The sequence below is a fragment of the Ambystoma mexicanum genome, chromosome 8 (genome assembly GCF_040938575.1).
Source record: "Ambystoma mexicanum isolate Mex_15411 chromosome 8, UKY_AmexF1_1, whole genome shotgun sequence".
In the NCBI taxonomy this organism is placed as follows: Eukaryota; Metazoa; Chordata; class Amphibia; order Caudata; family Ambystomatidae; genus Ambystoma; species Ambystoma mexicanum.
In genome coordinates, this window is record NC_090929.1 from 23,258,901 (window position 1) to 23,274,236 (window position 15,336).

At 49.9% G+C, this 15,336-nt stretch overlaps 1 protein-coding gene across 8 annotated transcripts in view; it reads left to right on the top strand.

The window, feature by feature from the left end:
* Positions 1-15,336, top strand: part of SPTAN1 (spectrin alpha, non-erythrocytic 1) — a 514,843-nt gene that overhangs the window by 414,921 nt on the left and 84,586 nt on the right. For all 8 annotated transcript variants that reach the window (XM_069609174.1, XM_069609169.1, XM_069609172.1 and 5 more), the window contains 3 exons: positions 224-300; positions 381-590; positions 3,959-4,255. In XM_069609174.1, the coding sequence (XP_069465275.1) occupies positions 224-300; positions 381-590; positions 3,959-4,255 (584 nt within the window). The remainder of the gene's footprint in view (positions 1-223; positions 301-380; positions 591-3,958; positions 4,256-15,336) is intronic.

The following is a 15,336-nucleotide window of genomic DNA, read 5'->3' on the forward strand; positions in this document are numbered from 1 at the left end:
CAATTCTGCCTAACAAACGCCTCGCTCTGCCACTACAGATGCTACTAAGGGGAGACCAAGTATTCAACATCCCCCTCGGGCACTACGCCTCGCTCTGCCACTACCGGTGCTTTAAGATGTTTTTGTTTCTTTTTTGTTTACCTGTGGTTTGCACCCCCCATAGGCTTTGCACTACAGATGGCAAGAGTATTGCTTGTTTGACGGGTTTCTTTTCTTGTCCCAGGTGAGAAGGAGAACAGTCTGAAGACGGATGACTACGGCAGAGATCTCTCCTCTGTGCAGACCCTCCTCACGAAGCAGGCGAGTACCAGGAGCGGGCCCCGGGGTTCTGGCTCATTGCATGGTTTGCTAACATGTCATCCTTCTCTCTGACGCTACAGGAAACCTTTGATGCTGGATTGCAGGCCTTCCAGCAGGAGGGCATCACCAACATCACCGCTTTGAAGGATCAGCTGCTGGCAGCCAAGCACGTGCAGTCCAAAGCCATAGAGGCTCGTCATGCCAGCCTCATGAAGCGCTGGAACCAGCTGCTGTCCAACTCTGCCACCAGGAAGGAGAAGCTGCTGGAAGCCCAGGAGCACTACAGAAAGGTGAATACAGCACCCTCGGAGGGCCTCGTAGTCTCAGAATGTAGGGCTGATGTGCTGCGCTCTGAGAAGAAAGCCTTCTTGGAACAGATTGCGCTAGTTCATTGTGAGCCTGTGTATCTCGCTGGGAAGATGAGTAAAGAATAAGGGTGCAGGTCACTCGAGGCCGTTCATAACAAGGACACACATTTACCTTGATTATTATACAGCACAGTTGCTTTGCGCAATGGTTTAATTTGCAGTGCTTAGTACAGTGGTATTCAAACTGTGGGTCGCGACCCCCTAGGGGTCCGCGGGTGCATCCCAGGGGGGCCCTGAGAGCTCAGCATGAAAAAAGATTTTTTTTTTTTTTTTTTTTTTTTTATAGATTGGAAGAAATGGGCAGGGGTGGCCCACATGGGCGGGCTGAAGCATGAAACTGTCTCAGGCAACAATGAAAAAGTGGCCCACAGTTGTAAATGGATATTCATTCCTTTAGTCACAGACTGGGCCTCATTACTACTATGGCGGACCAGTAACAACGGTGCTGGTAAGCTACCGGCACCGTTGCTACCGTTCCGCCATAGTAAGAGTTGTGCTCGTGGGTGCTTGACAGCCCCCGCCAGGTCTGACCTCAGCTCGTCGGATGCACCAGCACCGTTATTAACGGTGCCGGTGCATCCGAGCTCCCCATTCCCATTTGAGCCATATGGGGCTCAAATGGGAATGGGGATCTACCGGCACCTTCGAAAGGGCAATTATCATGTCCGCCTAACTCGGCATGACCTAGTAATTGCCCATTCGCGGGTGCCAGACCCGGATGCAACTCCAGTGGCAGCCGTGCCGGTTTTACCGCCACAGCTACCGCCAGAGTAGTTATGAAGCCCACTGTTTCAATAGTACCCAAAGGGGTGCTTTGTGTTAAAATGTAAGTAAATTGTGATATATTCAGCAACAATGGTCAACATTACTAACTGCATAGTTAAGTAACTCATCAAAATGGTCCACATTGGCCAAAATGGTGGCCCATTTTGATTGGCCCAAACTAGCATTTTACATTTTTGGTGCAGGCATTGCCCTATAGGCCTGTCCGAGCCTGGCGGCTCATCCATAATGGCAAGAGGCGCCCACCCAGTGGCCCCTCACCCATTATGGAGGAGCTAAGGAGCCATCCCAGTGAAACAGTGAGCACTCCCTCAGCTGCTTTATCCAGCTAATGGAGTGCTCCTGGGCTGGCTGAACTGTCAAAGGGAAACACTGTTTCCCTTTGACAGTTCAGTTTAGTTCCCCAGCCGCACATGCTCACTGAGCCATGCAAGTGCTGGGGCGTTTTGCTTCGCCAGCATTGCATAGCTCATTGGAAATGCTGGCTGGGGCACTGCATGTCTGTATGTCCGAGGGGGAGCTCCTGCGCCTCCTCGCACATACGGACAGAGCAGCTGGAGCAGGCCGTTTCAGCACCCACACACAGGCCAATGCAGAAGGTACGTTTATGTTCATTGTTTTTATTTAAACATGTGTATGGATGCGTTATGAGTGATGGATGTGTATGGTGATGGATGCTCATGTGAATGATAGACTGATTGCTGTATGAATGTGCAGCGCCTTGCATATACACATAATCATGTTCATTGTGTTAGGACCAGTGGGGCCCAGGGGACAGGGATGGTATCTTTTTACCGGACATCTATCATTCAAAACCCTCTGCCTTGTCCACAAGGCTTTCTGGGGCCTGGGTCCAAAATACCTTCAGCTATTCCTCCGCAAATACCTCCCCTCTCGAGCTCTTCACTCCTCTACCTCCAACTCCCTCAGGGTCAGTCGTTTATCAAAGAAACGAGCTGGGGGTAGATCTCCGTCTTCGGCTGGGGCCTCCCTCTGGAACAGCGCCCTGCCACTCTAAAACTTGAGGAGAACCATCTTTCTTCCTGCACTTATCAGACCTACCCTGTCTGCTGCCTTAAACGTAGCACTTGCAAATTGCTGGCTGCACTACCACTGTTTGTTGCCTTTATTATTTATTTATTGTTATTTATCTGTTTCTCCTCTGCTTCGCACTTTCCACTTCTCCCCCCTTCCATGCACTTTTCCCCTCACACTTGCGCGTTCTCAATGTCACTGGGCCTAGTAAGATCGCTGTTTTATTCTCCTCTGTTCCCCTCCCTTGCCTTGTCACGCTCTAAAACACTTGTGTACGAGCGCGATAGAAATAAAATATCAATGCCTGCCCCCTGGACTCCCAGCAACAATTGCAAACTGTTTGGCTATTTACCCATTTTTTGTTAAAAGTATGCTCTACAATGCAACATTTTAACCTATTATTTAAAAAAAAATTCACAGGGGGAAACCCCCCCGAACCTCCCCTTAATGCCCCTCCACTTAAAAAAGATTCACCAGCCGCCACTGGCCCTCAGACTGTGTTGGGAACGGGATGGGGGAACCGAGGGACTATGGTGGGAGCACAATGGGCGGGAACCATGGGATAGTGATGGGAGCAGAGTGGGGAGAGCCCTGGGTGTGTGATGGGGTGGGGAGAGACCAGCGACTGGGTAGGAGTGGGATGAGGGAGCCCAGCGACTTTGATGGGAGCAGGTGACGGCGCGCAATATATACTGTCCATTTGGCATTTCTGGGGGGTCCTGACCTGCCCAAATTTTGCTCAGGGGGGCCCTGGCCAAAAATGTTTGAAGACCACTGGCTTAGTAAATCATTGGGAAGAAAGCGGAATGGTGGACATGTAGGAACCAACTCCTCACTTGTCACATGTTTGTGTCCTGGCTTGTCCTTCTCCTATGATGTAGGAGAAGAGAGGGCCCCTAATATATAAGGACGCGTAAAGTGTAGTGCAGCTGGAGGCAAAAGATGAGCCAAGCAGAAATAGGATAATGGTGATATGTGGAGCGGAACATTGACATGATGGCATGGGAGGAACGTGAAGGGACATCCAGGGAGGGGGAGGGTGCTGGGGATGAACGAAGGTAGGTGGGAAGGTGAGGTCTGTACTGGGAGGCTGGATGGAGACCGCACCACTTGCACTGATGCTATGCCTTGCTTTCCCACTTGCACCGTTGGCATCAGGTTGTAGGTTTTGAAGGCTGTTTATTGTGGGAATTATGATAAATCTGGCTTTACAAATGGTTTAGAGATGGTCAGAGGGCCTGGGAGGGGGTGGGTGGGGCTTGGTGATTCTGGAAATGGGGCAATGTGACTGGATATGAATAAGAGGGGGGCCACTGCAGGGCAAAGGGCAGATGTTTGTTTTGGAGCTTGCTGTACCCATCGCGTTTCACTACTTATTGTAGGGTGCACTGTGGTGTTTTGTTTGCACTGGCTGATGGTTAGCATATCATTGTACAGTACCCCTGTATTCATATCCTTTGTCTGCTCTTCAGGTTGAAGATTTATTCCTAACATTTGCGAAGAAGGCCTCCGCTTTCAACAGCTGGTTTGAGAATGCTGAAGAGGATCTGACGGACCCAGTGCGGTGTAACTCGCTGGAGGAAATCAAGGCACTGCGGGAGGCGCATGATGCCTTCCGAAACTCGCTTAGCTCTGCCCAAGCAGACTTTAACCAGTTGGCCGAGCTGGACCGGCAGATCAAGAGCTTTCGTGTGGCTTCAAACCCCTACACCTGGTTCACAATGGAGGCCCTTGAGGAAACTTGGCGAAACCTACAGAAGATAATTAAGGTAAAGGGGATTGAGGGCAGAAAAGGTGGGGCCTCGACGCAAGCAGAGGGGTGCAGCTCTGGCACCTTCTGCACATTATTACACACACATTCTCTTCCACTTACAAGCGATGCTGCAAGGCTCCTAATGACGTCTTTGGTTCCATTTTTTTAAATGAAAGGCGACCATAAACTTCTTTCTTCCTAAGTAGACTGAAGAACTGTGAGCAAGAAAGAGCATTGATGCAGGGTGGTTTATTTTACAAACAGATTTACTGTAAGCCTTAACTGGCCTCGGCACAGGTACTGGTGCAATGCCTGGTGCATATCGCTGGAACAGTGTGAGAAGGTGAACAGTGAGAGGCCCTTTTCACCCTTTATCAAGAAATCATGAACCCTTCATTAGCCATGTGCGAGAGTATGTTCTCCGCCAGACTCAGTCCCTGGTGGCAAACCCGTGTGCAGCTATGATTTCGGCTAAGCATTTCCAAAAGCATTGCTGGGTCTTGAGTCGATTTCTAGACCGTTTTGTCCCAATCCTGCTTACGGAACTGCTTCATCTGTGACACTTGCGGGCGTCCTTGCATGGACTGCATGCTTTAGGTCCCCACCACAGCATACATGTCTTCATCTACTTCTGCATTTAGGATCATTCTCTACCTCCATGACCTGCTACTGATTACGCCTCGGCTCAGATGATGGCTTCACTTTTAGAATTTTCAGACAAAGTGTAGAATTCCTGCTTCATGAGTCAATAATGACATGCGTTCAGAGGCATAAAGGCAGTTTCAGACCATCACACTGCCACCACGGTGCTTGACTGTCCGCATGAGGTTCTTCTGGTCAAACAGTTAAGTCACCAAACATTTTAAAAGGGGAGGTGGGGGTTCAGGGAAGTATCGTTACAACTCACCCAGGTACTCAGATTCTTCTTAGGACTTGGCAGGTCTTCTGAAGAGGGTCTGAGGTTGTTTTTCCTGCTGTCTGCTTCAGCTCTTGATGCCCAGGGACTGCAGGTGTGAGCACTTCTCTGGTCGGTGACAAATGCTGGTTCAAGGTTTTCAGGTACGAGAATTCAGAAGAACTTTATGCAGGGCCCCTCTCAGCATTGGTCTGGGTGCAGGAAAACTGTTTCAGACGGTGTCTACCGATGCACGGCGTCACAGGGGGACAGTGTTAGGAAAGATTTCTCTTTACTGCACCCTTCCATTTTCATGGACCACCAAACGTTTTGCTTTTATTTTTGATCCTGACCTGTACTTTTTGCAGTGCAGTGAAGCCTCGGGCTGCACTCCCCAGGGATTTTCGCTCACTTTATTCTGGGGAAACTAACATGTCCTTCAGGCTGTCAGTACTGGGAAACATTGTTTCCCTTAGTCTTGTGACTTTACTACTTAAGTAACTTCTTATCACTTGTGGTAACTTTGATCATTGTACAATGCATTTTACAATGCAGTAAAATGGGGGGGACACTTTTTGTTTTGCCCTAGACTAACACTCAGACAATCGTGTTACTCTGTGTGTGCTAAATGGACTAGCTGGCGGCAACAGTGCCTTTTTACCATTTTTTTGCTGCTTTTTGTTTTAGCCTTACTGTGTTTACTGCATTTGGCTACTAACTGTGGCAAGTGTCCAAACATGGCCGTACCACATGGTTTTCTGCTTACCGCTTCCACCTGGTCGAAACAACCTGAAACAGCATCCCAAAAGAAATGAACACCAAAGACCACCTACAATCCCGAAAGCTACTAAAAACCTGGCTCTTCAACACCGCAGAATCAAATTGAAACAACTAAACAATTGGACAGGAAACACAAAGAACAGGTTGACAGAAATTAGGATGACACAGACAACACCCAGAACCGACTAAGGGAAACTCCTACAGTAACGAGAGAACGCTAGGTTGAATAGGACACAAGCAAACAACCCCACAAGGACAGAATTGGCATACCTGCCCAACTCCATCCTACGACCTCACCCACTGCTAATTATGAATGTTAACAGTTGCCACATTTTGGACTGAACTGTGGACTTTGGCATGTGCCGAGCCCAGACGGAGTTGTGAATGATGGCAGATGCCGTGCCTAGGCGTAGTTGCGAGTGTTGCATTGTGCCACGCTTGGATGGGGTTGTGAGCGGTAGCCTGCGTGAGCAGCTGGGTAGGATTGTGAATGCTGACCATTGCCACATTTGGATACAGTAGCGGTTGTTGAGCGATGCCGCATCTGGACTGCATTGGAAATGCTATCGGGGCCAGAGTTAGATGGCATCGCAAACACCATCTGGCTGTACATATAGACAGGTTCCAAACGGTGGGCAGGGGCCCAATTTGGGCACAGTTGTGAATATTGGTGGGCATCAATTATGGAAGGGATTGTGAATATAGGCTGGTGCAAGAGCTAGATAGACATGCAGTAATGCGCGCCACGCCTAGAAAGAACTTGGCAATTCAGCACATTGCTTCTAGACAGCGATACCAATAACCAATCCACTAACAATTTCACCCCTCTGCCTACAACTCTCAAACTCTAAGCAAACACAACCCTATACCACAACAAACCACACAAACTTCACTACACAGCAACAACAAAACAAACCACAGAGACTTGCACAACAGTTTTCCCGCTTACATCCACTAACTCGCCCCCCCTTCCCTTTTCAGAGCGCCAGGGGACCACTCCGGTGGTGATCGTGCGCGGGACAAATATCCTTTAACATTATCTAATGGTACGGGTAGTGGGGCTGGGGATGGACCAGCAGCAGTAATGGAGTTATGGAGTTGCTGCCACTGTAGCAACTAATGGTGAGGAAGAGGAGGAGGAAGAAAGGGAAGCTTCTGCACTTTTGTCTCTCACCACCTCAGATGGTGAGGCATTATTTGACCAGAAAAAGGAGAAGCTCGGGCGTAAGGAGGAAGAGCTTGAGGTAAATTTGGCCAGGTTAGAGTTTGAGAGAGTGGAAAGGCAGAAGGACAGAGATCACCAGATGGAGCTTGCCAAGATTCAGGCTTCACAAGGTTCTTTCAGAGGATATGGAGATGGTTCTGTGTCCTCTTCACATCCTAGATTGCCAAAAGATCTAAGTATGTATGAAGATAAGAATGATATTGATTGGCTTGCAACTTTTGAGTTACAGCCTTCCTGCCTCCCTGAAACTTGAGGAGAACCATCTCCGGTTCCGGAAGCACCTCAAAACCTTCCTCTTTGCTTCTGCTTTCTCTCTCCCTTGCTAAATTCTTCACTGAAACTGCACTGAATCTGCAACTGGGCCACTCTCACCGACCTCAGTCCTGGGCCCAGCCACTCTCCACTTGCACTGCCTCCCTGGCAACCCCTGCACTGCGGGACTGTCTCTGTATCCCTACAGCCCCCCCTTCCCAGCACTTGCCTGCACTTACCTTGCACTTGCCACCAGCTGGCCCCATTTATTTATTTTATTCTACTTACCTTGTACTGCACTTCTCCCCTTCCCTTGCACTTTTTCCCTTCCCCCTACCCCTGCACTTGCGCGATCTAAATGACACCTGGCCTAGTAGGATCGTTGTCTGTCTTCCCCTTGTTCCCCCCCTCCCTGCCTCGTTGCGCCTTGAAACACTTGTGCCATATCATATCATATATCATATTGTCACACGCCGCGGTCCCTGGCGATTGTGGAAACGCTGGCGGTGGAGCGGCCATTAACTTTGCCGTCACGTAATTACGTTCTTGTCCGCAGCGGTCTAGTTTCCAGATCAGCGATGTCCTTTTAGTCGGCACCAACCCGGAAGCAGATGCGTTGCAACCTTTCGCGTCAGGCTTCCGGGTTGATACGCTGCAGGTCTTTCCTCCGTGGCACTTCGCCGCTCTTTCTTTCTACTTGTCTTCAGCATTGCTCTCTCTTGGCTTACCTTGCTATCTAGGGTAGCGTTTCCTTGTTTCCCCTTCTCTCGTCTGCCTTCTCAAACTCCCCCGTTCAGTCAGTCCTTTTCCTGCTTGTCTGCATTTAGTACCCTGTGCCTGCTATCCTGCTACCTGGCTCAGCTACGAGGGGTTTTTTATGCCCGCCGGCTTTTTCCCCTTAAACCGGTCTGCCCCGGTACGGGGGCCCCCTTGGCCCCGAGTCAGAGGGGCAGGGTGGCTTCCTCTCGAGGCAGACCACATCGACAATCCAGGGAAGAAGCATTGAGAATCCGGAGATTCGGAGTTGTGTCGGACCAGGAAACGACAGGTGAGGAGACGGGCGTGAGGGGTACTCAGGAAGGTGGAGTGCATTTGACGGAACGCAAGAGTGAGCTTGACAGTTTGCAACGCCTAAAGGAAAAGATGGCCACTTCGGAACAAATACAGGAACTAGTGGCCGCGGTCCAGGCCCTGAATGTGGAACTCCAGAATGTGAAAGCAGATAATGCCGTATTGAGACAGATGGTCTCTACTAGGGATACAAGGGATTCTGACTTACCTCCCATGGCTTTATCCTCTGGAAAGTTCGATGGAACTCCGAAACGTCTAAAGGAATTTTTGGAAGCTTGTTCTATATACTTCACCTTTAGACCTCAGTTGTTCCAAAATGATCATACTAAGGTGGGATTTATGGTATCCAACCTAACGGGGAATGCATTAGCTTGGGCTGCCCCTTTGGTGACCAACAATAACCCCGTCATAAGAGACTATGAGGGGTTTTTGTCCTTATTGCGCCAGACTTTCGAGCAACCTGAGATGATACATGTGGCTGCGGAAGAACTCCTGGATGTTAACCAAGGTTCTAGGGATTTACTGACTTATATTTCCACATTCAAACGTTTGGCTTCAGAAGCTGGAGGGCCAGAACGGGCTCAATACACCATATTTCGTCGAGGTTTAAAGGATGAAATAAAGGACGAACTGGCAAGGATAGCCCGCCCCACCACCCTGTCTGATTTGTTCTCCATTGTTACTCAAATTGACTATCGCCTTAGTGAACGCAAGGCGGAAAGAAAGAAGCAAAGAGCCCCGGCCTCTTTTCTACCGAGTACCCACTCATTGCCCTCCCTGCCTAACTCCGATAACAAGGAAGAACCAATGCAAGTGGGGTCTGCTAGATCTTCCTTGACTCCTGAAGAAAGAAGACGTCGGAGGAATGCTGGCCTCTGTATGTATTGTGCATCAGGCACTTATTTACTACGAAACTGTCCAGAAGTTCCACTTAAGCGGTCGGGAAACGATCAACCTCGGAACTAAAGGGGACGAGTAACCGAGGTCAGAGTGCTAGTCCCTATGTCACTGTGACTGTAGCTTCACAAGCCGTCTCGATGGACTCTCGTCTCATGGCAGTTCCCATCCAGTTGGAGACTCCGACAGAGGTTCTTACAACCATGGCTCTGGTAGATTGTGGTGCCGCAGGCATATTCATGGATACCATGTGGGCACACCAACAAGGACTCCCTCTGTTAAAGCGAGAAGAATATCAGAAAGTAGAGGGAGTTGACGGTTCACCACTCTCGTCAGGACCAATTACCCATTCCACAGTATCCTTGAAGGTCCGGGTTTTCCAACATTCGGAAGAGTTACAATTCGATTTAATACGAGCAGCACATTTTCCTGTGATCCTGGGAATTCCTTGGTTGAGGAGGCATAACCCGCTCATCGATTGGGCACAAAACACCTTGGATTTTTCCTCCCCATATTGTAAACAGAATTGTTTATCCCATGCTTCAGAGGAAATGGTACAAGTCCTTACTCCACAACAGGAAGGAGTACATGAGATTAGTAGGGTTCCTCCGGAATTGGCAGAATTCAAGGAAGTCTTCAAAGATGATCCAATCTTAGATCTACCTCCACATAGGCCGGAGGATTGCGCTATTGAGCTGGTGCCAGATGCCCTGGTGCCGTTCAGCCGCATGTTTTCTTTATCTCTACTAGAAAAGAGGGCGCTTCGCAGATATTTGGACTCTCATTTGACCAATGGCCTCATTCGTCCCTCCAAATCTCCGGCTGGAGCTTCGCTGTTCTTCATACCTAAGAGGGATTCGACTGAGTTAAGGCCCTGCATTGACTATAGAGGTCTAAATAAAGTCACAGTTCGGGACCGATACCCTATGCCTCTGATAACAGACATATTGGAAGCGGTTCAGGGTTCTACCATCTTCTCTAAGCTGGACCTCCGGAGTGCTTACCACCTTCTACGTGTTAAGGATGGAGACGAATGGAAGACCGCATTTCGTACTCCATTTGGTCTTTTTGAGTATCGAGTGATGCCATTTGGCTTGGTTAACGCTCCTGCCATATTCCAGCGCTTTATGGATCGTCTATTCTCTGACCTGCTATACCTCAGTGTCATAGTATACTTGGATGACATTTTGATTTTCTCAAGATCCCCATCTGAACATATAGTACATCTTCAGACGGTTTTGCATCGCTTGCAATTGCAACATCTGTTAGTTAAACCTGAGAAGTGCATCTTCAAGAAGTCATCCGTTCCATATTTGGGATACATTCTGTCCCATGATGGTATTATCATGGATCCAAGGAAGGTATCTGCCATCTTGGACTGGCCCATTCCCACCTCTTTGAAAGATGTTCAACGGTTTCTGGGCCTGGCCAATTTCTACAGAAAATTCATCAGTCATTTTTCACTGATTGTGTTACCAATAACCTCATTACTTAAAAAGGACGCTAAACCGTTTTTCTGGTCAGAATCAGCTGATCAAGCTTTTGTTGACCTTAAGAAGAGATTCTGTTCTGCACCCATCCTAACTCAACCGGATCAAACTCAACCTTTTATCGTAGAGGCTGACGCCTCAGCAAGCGCGTTGGGTGCAGTACTACTCCAGTTGAAAGATGAGAAGGAACATCCCGTAGCATATCTTTCGAAAACTCTTTCTTCCAGTCAACAGAACTATTCAGTGATAGAAAAAGAACTTTTGGCTCTCAAGGTGGCCTGTGAAGAGTGGAGACACCTGCTACAAGGCGGAAGGCATCCGTTTACTTTACGTACAGACCATAAGAACCTGAAAATTCTCCGTAACATGGAATGCGTCAATTCAAGGCAGGCCCGCTGGGCACATTTCTTCAGCCAGTATGACTTTATCATCACGTACATTCCTGGCACCCAAAACAGCTTGGCGGATGCTCTGTCTAGATGCCGGTCTGCAGACTCTTATTTCCCCTCAGTTAGTCAACCAATGTTTCCTCGAAACAAGATTGTGGGAATGGTTTCGGCATTCTTGCAAGATATAAGATCGGTAACTAAACCCGATTTGGCAATCACAGTACCTAATGACTTACAATCTAAAATCCATTGGTCTGAAGGTCTTCTATTGGTAGGACAACGTTTGTACGTTCCCTCAAGGTCCTTACAATCTAAAGTTTTAGAATGGGGTCACAATCATGTTACTGCAGGACACAGGGGAGTTCGAGGCACCCTTGAGCTAATCTCTCGATCTTTCTTTTGGCCTTCACTCTCACATGATGTTAGGCAACACTGTAAGACGTGTGTGGTCTGCGCCCAAAACAAGAACTCCACGCATAAGCCCTATGGGTTGCTTACGCAGCCAGACTTGCCCAACCAGCCATGGTCCCAAATTTCCACTGATTTCATAGTAGATCTGCCCAAATCTCAGGGGAAGACTTGCATTATGGTAACCATTGACACATTTACCAAGTTAGCACATTTTTCCGCACTACAGGGTGTGCCGTCAGCCTCCGAGATGGCCGAGGTGTTTCTCAGGGATATTTTTAGGCTCCACGGTCTTCCCGATAAGATTATCTCAGATCGAGGTAGTCAATATACTTCACGGTTCTGGAGCGCCCTGTGTACACGGTTAGGAATCGAGAGGGCTTTATCATCAGGTTTTCATCCTCAGACCAACGGTCAAACTGAGCGGCTTAATGCCACTCTGGAACAATATCTCAGATGTTATGTTAACAAGAATCAGGACAATTGGGTGAACCTTCTGTCCACTGCTGAATTTGCATATAATAACACTGTACATTCGGCCACGGGACTGAGTCCTTTTTTTAGTTCCTATGGACATCACCCTCGCAGCATACTCCCAGTCTTTCCCTCTCATGCTAACATACCCACCATCGAATCCACACTTGATCAAATCTCTAATGCCCACGACACTGCTTTACAAAGTTTAGCTTTGGCCAGACGCAGATATAAAGACCACTCTGATCGGGCTCGGTTACCCTGTCCGGAATGGAAGGAGGGCGATCGGGTCTGGCTATCAACTAAATACTTGCCTAGGTGGGTACATCCGACCAAACTAACCCCCAGATATATCGGTCCCTTCAAGATTATCAAGAAGATTAATCCTGTGGCATTTAGATTGCTACTACCCAAATCCATGGGCCGGGTACCTCCGGTTTTTCACTCCTCCCTTCTCAGCCCTGTGGATCCAGACACCCCGATGAGCAAGACTACTGGGCATTTGAGTAATCTCAAATCAGGACCAGAGGAATATGAGGTGTCTGCCATCCTTGATTCTAGATACCATAAAGGCAGGCTAGAATACCTGGTGTCATGGAAGAACTATCCTAGTTCCGAGGACTCCTGGGAGCCCAGGTCGTACATACATGCATCTAGACTCATCGGGCGTTTTCACCGGACACATCCAGGGAAACCTGGAGGGTTCGGATTGGGAGGGGGATATACTGTCACACGCCGCGGTCCCTGGCGATTGTGGAAACGCTGGCGGTGGAGCGGCCATTAACTTTGCCGTCACGTAATTACGTTCTTGTCCGCAGCGGTCTAGTTTCCAGATCAGCGATGTCCTTTTAGTCGGCACCAACCCGGAAGCAGATGCGTTGCAACCTTTCGCGTCAGGCTTCCGGGTTGATACGCTGCAGGTCTTTCCTCCGTGGCACTTCGCCGCTCTTTCTTTCTACTTGTCTTCAGCATTGCTCTCTCTTGGCTTACCTTGCTATCTAGGGTAGCGTTTCCTTGTTTCCCCTTCTCTCGTCTGCCTTCTCAAACTCCCCCGTTCAGTCAGTCCTTTTCCTGCTTGTCTGCATTTAGTACCCTGTGCCTGCTATCCTGCTACCTGGCTCAGCTACGAGGGGTTTTTTATGCCCGCCGGCTTTTTCCCCTTAAACCGGTCTGCCCCGGTACGGGGGCCCCCTTGGCCCCGAGTCAGAGGGGCAGGGTGGCTTCCTCTCGAGGCAGACCACATCGACAATCCAGGGAAGAAGCATTGAGAATCCGGAGATTCGGAGTTGTGTCGGACCAGGAAACGACAGGTGAGGAGACGGGCGTGAGGGGTACTCAGGAAGGTGGAGTGCATTTGACGGAACGCAAGAGTGAGCTTGACACATATGCATGTGAAGTACAAGGAGGGGGTGATGCTGATGGAATTGCATGGTTGCTTAGTAGACTGCCCCATTCTGGCTGCAGTGCCATTATGGAAATGTCTAAAGCTGACGGGCAAGATTTTGCAAAAACGTAAGCAAACTCATCTTAAAGTTTGGAAAGACTCCTGCCCAATACCTGAGCAGATTTAGAGAGTACAAAAAGAAAGAATGTATGACTTGTGTGACTTTTGTTTCATATTCTTTGAAAAGCGTGTGTGGCTGGGTTTTCAGGTTCTCCAGCATGGGGTCTGGCATGGATTCACATGCTCATGAATATTCCCCGTCGTCAGGTTGGGAATCCTCGGTAAAGAAAAATCAGTATCAGTTTCGTTTCTGATCTGTCTTTCGTAGTAGTAACCAATCACTGATCTCTGTGTCATACTGACCACAGCCAATGACTGCCCTCTCCCTAAGCCCCGCCTCTGGCAGCCATCCTCAGATTTTTACCGCATGTTCAAGTGTTGGGAGTCCTCGTGCTTAGCTCTCGAGCTTTTGCTGCGTGTTTCGCGCTTTTTCACTTGAATTTTCAAATTTTTTCGGTTAATCGAGCCTCAAGCTCCACCGTTTCTACTTCCGTTAACGGGTACCCGTTGCGGGATTTTCCTACGCCCCTCAATGGTGAAGATTTCGTCCAATCAACCTCTTGGAGGATTCCAGAAGATTTGCGGCCTACTTCGTCACCCGGACTCAAGCTGTTTCGCAGCTGCCCTGGATGCGGGTTGCAGAATTTGTTTAAGGAGGACGAACATTCGCGATGCCTCTACTGTCTTCATGGGGACAAGACTCATGTAGAGAAGGACTGCCAGTTCTGCAAGAACTTGTCGGAGCGGACCATGAGGGACCGTCGATCCCGTCTCGCCAGCTGGTTGGAGAAGGGCTCAACGGGTGAGAAGAAGAAGAAAGGGTCCGAGCGGGCTTCTAAGTCCTGTGCGGGCGCCCCGGCGACGGGGGCCCAACACCAGGCCAAACGCCGCGAGTCCGCTGGCTCCGGGAGCGCCGAAAGGTCGGGCTCTTCGGTCGCCAGGCAGGGCGCACCTTCCCCGGCACCGTCAACCACGAGCCAGCGTTCTGGTTCGGGGAAGAGGAAGCCCGAGACCCCGGGTAAGCTTCGGGAGAAGCCCCGTCCGATCTCGGGAGAGGGTGAGCGAGGCGTCGCCCCTCCCCCTAAGGAGAAGGCCCAGGGCGCACCTAAGGTGGTGAAGGCCCCTACCCAGCAGGCAAAGGCCTCTATCGAGGCGATCGCGGCGACTCTGGCCAAGCCGGCAGAGACCCCGCCAGCGGAGACTGCCTCCGGGACTAGAGTTTCCCTGCCGCCAAGGAGGGAATCCTCTTTTCAGCCCATCGTCATGGCCCCCGTGATGGAAAAAGGGGGGGGGGGCACGGTAGCCTCCTCGAGCTCCGAGTCAGCCTCGGAGAGGGAACTGACCGAGGTTGTGAGGAATCTCGAAGTCCAATTCGAGAACGTTCGATCCCGCAAGGAAGATCCTCGGGAGATAACCGAGGAAGACGACGATGGCGAGGAAGAGCAGCCTCCCCATCCGGCGCAGCCGGAACCTAGGCCTCAGTATAGCTCGGCGGCCATTTTGTTTGCGATCCAGTCCTTATGCTCTGAGATAAGGACGAGATTACCACGGCCCAGGCCGGAGGACCCGCAACCTGGTCCGTCGGGAAGTCCTCAGAACAAACGACGGAGGATCCAGCCCTCTCCTCCACTCGCCCCCGTAAGGCCTGCAGTTCTCTCCTCATCCTCCCACGAGTCGGGAGATGACGGTGCGGTGGGCTCGACGACGGGTTC